This window comes from Brachypodium distachyon, chromosome 3, assembly GCF_000005505.3.
Source record: "Brachypodium distachyon strain Bd21 chromosome 3, Brachypodium_distachyon_v3.0, whole genome shotgun sequence".
In the NCBI taxonomy this organism is placed as follows: Eukaryota; Viridiplantae; Streptophyta; class Magnoliopsida; order Poales; family Poaceae; genus Brachypodium; species Brachypodium distachyon.
The window spans coordinates 59,480,923-59,484,591 of record NC_016133.3 but is presented as its reverse complement, the minus strand read 5'-3'; the positions used below and the strand labels follow the sequence as shown (position 1 = coordinate 59,484,591).

General features: G+C 47.2%; 1 protein-coding gene across 1 annotated transcript; it reads left to right on the top strand.

Moving 5' to 3' along the window:
• The first annotated feature begins 236 nt into the window (after positions 1-236).
• LOC112271715 lies at positions 237-704 on the top strand. The gene has a single exon (XM_024461487.1). The coding sequence runs from the start codon at positions 237-239 to the stop codon at positions 702-704; it is 468 nt and encodes a 155-aa protein (XP_024317255.1).
• The last annotated feature ends 2,965 nt before the right edge of the window (positions 705-3,669 follow it).

Here is a 3,669-nt window from a genome sequence, read left to right as displayed (position 1 = left end):
GTTGGTATAGGTGAATAGGCCCTCTCGTAGTGTGTTAGGTCCACCTCAAATTCTCTACAGTTGGTATCAGAGCAGGCGGTCTGGGATCGTCATTTGGAGGAAGAGTTGTAAGCACGGGGTGCTTGCTTTGTTCGGTGCAACAAGAAGGCGCTGAGGGGAGACTCTGCTGGTGCACAGTCTGGGACTGTGAAGCTGGTCCGGGACCAATGCTTACTTGACGCTGGGCACAAGTCACCATGGCGGATCTTGCTAGTTCAAGCAGCGGGATCAGGAAGCTTAATAGCCACAACTATGGCTATTGGCAGACCTGCATGGAGTCCTACCTACAAGGTCAGGACCTATGGGAGGTCGTTGCGGGCACCGAAGCATTTCCTCCAGAGAATGCTGATGCCTTGCGGAAATGGAAGATCAAGTCAGGGAAGGCCATGTTTGTATTGAAGACGACCATCGAAGAGGACCTATTGGAGCACATCCGTGATGAGAAGACACCTAAGGAGGCATGGGAGACTTTGGCGAAGCTATTCTCAAGGAAAAATGAAGCACGGCTCCAGCTCTTGGAAAATGAGCTCACAGGTATCTCACAAGGCAATCTATCCATCAGTCAATATTTTTCGAAGGTGAAGTTTATTTGCCGTGAGATATCCCAACTTGCCCCGGATGAGAAGGTGAGCGAGGCTCGGATGAAGAGAATCATCATCCACTAGACCCGAATACAATGGGTTTATGGCTGCGGTGATGGGATGGCCTACTCCACCTTCAGTAGTGGAGTTGGAGAATTTATTGGTAAATCAAGAGGAGTTAGCTAAGAAGATGGGGAGCATAACCATAAAGGAAGAAGAGGAGGCACTTTTCACTAAGAAGAAGAGCCCACACCAAAAACAATGGAAGCCCAAGCCTAAGTGGACAGAAGGTGGGAAAGAACATCCAAAGGAGAGAAGCAACTCTTCAGGGGGAGACCAACGAGAAAGACAAGAACCAAAATGGTATGAGAAGAATGCAAGGAGACCAAGTGATGGATGCTTCAATTGTGGCAAGGCAGGTCACTTTGCTCGAGAATGCCGATTTTCAAGGAGGTCAAATGATGGATGCTCCAATTGTGGTAAGAAAGGTCACCTTACTCGAGAATGTCGATATCCAAAAAGGCGTTATGAAGGGAATGTGGCCACCACAAAAGAGAAAGAGGAGATCACTCTAGAAGCATCCATGAGCGAAGAAGAATGGGATGCCGAAGCTGGATACTCTCAAGAGGTTGACATAGAAGACTTGGAGGAAGACATGGAGGTGCCAGCCCTTACAATGGATGAAGAAGAGTTGGAGGAAGATATGGAGACATCAGCCTTTGCGATGGATGAAGAAGAGTTGGAGGAAGACATGGAGCCACCAGTCTTTGCAACGGATGAAGAAGAGTTGGAGGAGGACGGAAGACATGGAGGTGCCAGCCCTTACAATGGATGAAGAAGAGTTGGAGGAAGATATGGAGACATCAGCCTTTGCGATGGATGAAGAAGAGTTGGAGGAAGACATGGAGCCACCAGTCTTTGCAACGGATGAAGAAGAGTTGGAGGAGGACATGGAGGCGCCAGCCCTTGCAGCAATCAAGGATCCAAAAATCAACTATAAAGATGATTGGATCGTTGATTCTGGGTGCTCCAACCATATGACTAATGATGACAACAAGCTGCAAGATATGACCGAGTACAAGGGAGGAAAAATGGTGCTGACAGCCAACAACTCCAAGCTATCGATTTCCCATGTTGGAAAGACAGCCGTTCCAAGGTATGGTCCTCAACAACTACAACTTGAGAGAGTCTATCACGTCCCAGGCTTGAAGAAGAATCTGTTGTCAGTACCTCAACTGACAGCAGAAGGGAAGTATGTTCTGTTTGGTCCACAAAAAGTAGCAATCTTCAGAAGGCTCAAGGTGATCGGCACACCCATCATGGAAGGGAAAAAGAGAGACTCACTCTTTGTGCTCTCTGCTGAGTCAGCATACGTAGACAAGACTCGGAAGAATGAGACGGCTGATCTTTGGCATGCGCGGCTTGGACACGTCAGCTACCACAAGTTAAAGGAGATGATGGAGAAGCACGTAGTGAAGGGGCTTCCTGATCTTGATATCCGTACAGACATGGTCTGTGCTGGATGTCAGTATGGCAAGGCCCACCAATTGCCATACAAGGAGTCGCAGCATTAGTCAAAGGTACCTCTAGAGCTCATACACTCAGATGTCTTTGGCCCAGTCAAGCAAATATCACTTGGAGGCATGAGATACATGGTGACCTTCATCGACGACTTCTCAAGGTACGTTTGGGTATACTTTATGAAGGAGAAGTCTGAGACCTTTATGAAATTTAAGGAATTTAAGGATATGATAGAAGGTGAACTCGAGTATAAGATACGGTGCCTACGCACTGACAATGGGAGAGAATATTTATCCAATGAGTTCACCATCTATCTCAAGAAAATAAAGATAAAAAGGCAGTTAACTTGCCCTAATACTCCACAACAAAATGGAGTAGCGGAGCGCAAGAATCGTCACCTTGCGGAAACTTGTCGGAGTATGTTGCACGCCAAAAATGTTCCTGGAAGATTCTGGGCCGAGTGTATGAGGACTGCAGCTCATGTGATTAATAAGCTACCACAAGTGAGGTTGGGGTTCAAATCACCACATGAGAAGCTTTGGAGGATGAAACCAGCCATCAGCCACCTCAAGGTATTTGGTTGCGTATGCTATATCTTTGTGCCAGATCACCTAAGAACCAAGTTTGAAAAGAAGGCGAAGAGGTGCATCTTCGTTGGTTACGATGATGCTCGAAAAGGATGGAGGTGTTGTGATCCAACCACAGGTAAATGTCACACCTCAAGGAACATTGTGTTCGATGAAGCTTCTTCATGGTGGTCCCCTAAGAAAGAAGAGATTCCTGAATCACCTGACGTGGAGGAGGTTATAGAAGAAGAAAGAGATCAGAAGCTAGAAACCCCAAGTGAAGGAGAAAGGAGCTCACCAAGTAAGACCAAGAGTCCGTGGAAGACCGGCATACACCAACCTGAAGAGCCACAAATCGAGGAGCATGATCAAGAACTTCGAAGATCAACAAGACCCAGGAAGCCCAATCCAAGGTACGCTAATGCTGCTCTTGCCGATGAGTCTTTACCTATTGAGCCATCTTCCTATGAAGAAGCAGCACGAGGCCCTGAGTGGCAGAAGGCGATGGAAGAAGAGATTAAGGCACTAAAGGAAAACCAAACATGGGACTTAGTGCCAAAGCCAAAGGACGTGAAGCCAATATCCTGCAAATGGGTCTACAAAGTGAAAACCCGAACAGATGGCTCAATTGAAAGGTATAAAGCTCGACTTGTGGCACGAGGTTTCTCGCAGGAGTATGGACTGGATTACGAAGAAACATTCAGTCCGGTGGCAAAAATCACAACAGTTCGAGTCTTGCTTGCATTGGCTGCCAGCAAGTCTTGGGAGTTGTGGCAGATGGATGTCAAGAATGCCTTTCTGCATGGAGAACTTGACAAGGAGATTTACATGGAGCAGCCAAAGGGGTTTGAGAGCAAGAAATACCCCGAGCATGTCTGCAAACTAAAGAAGGCACTTTACGGGCTAAAGCAAGCACCAAGAGCATGGTACGGAAAGATCGGTGAGTTCCTAGTACACAATGG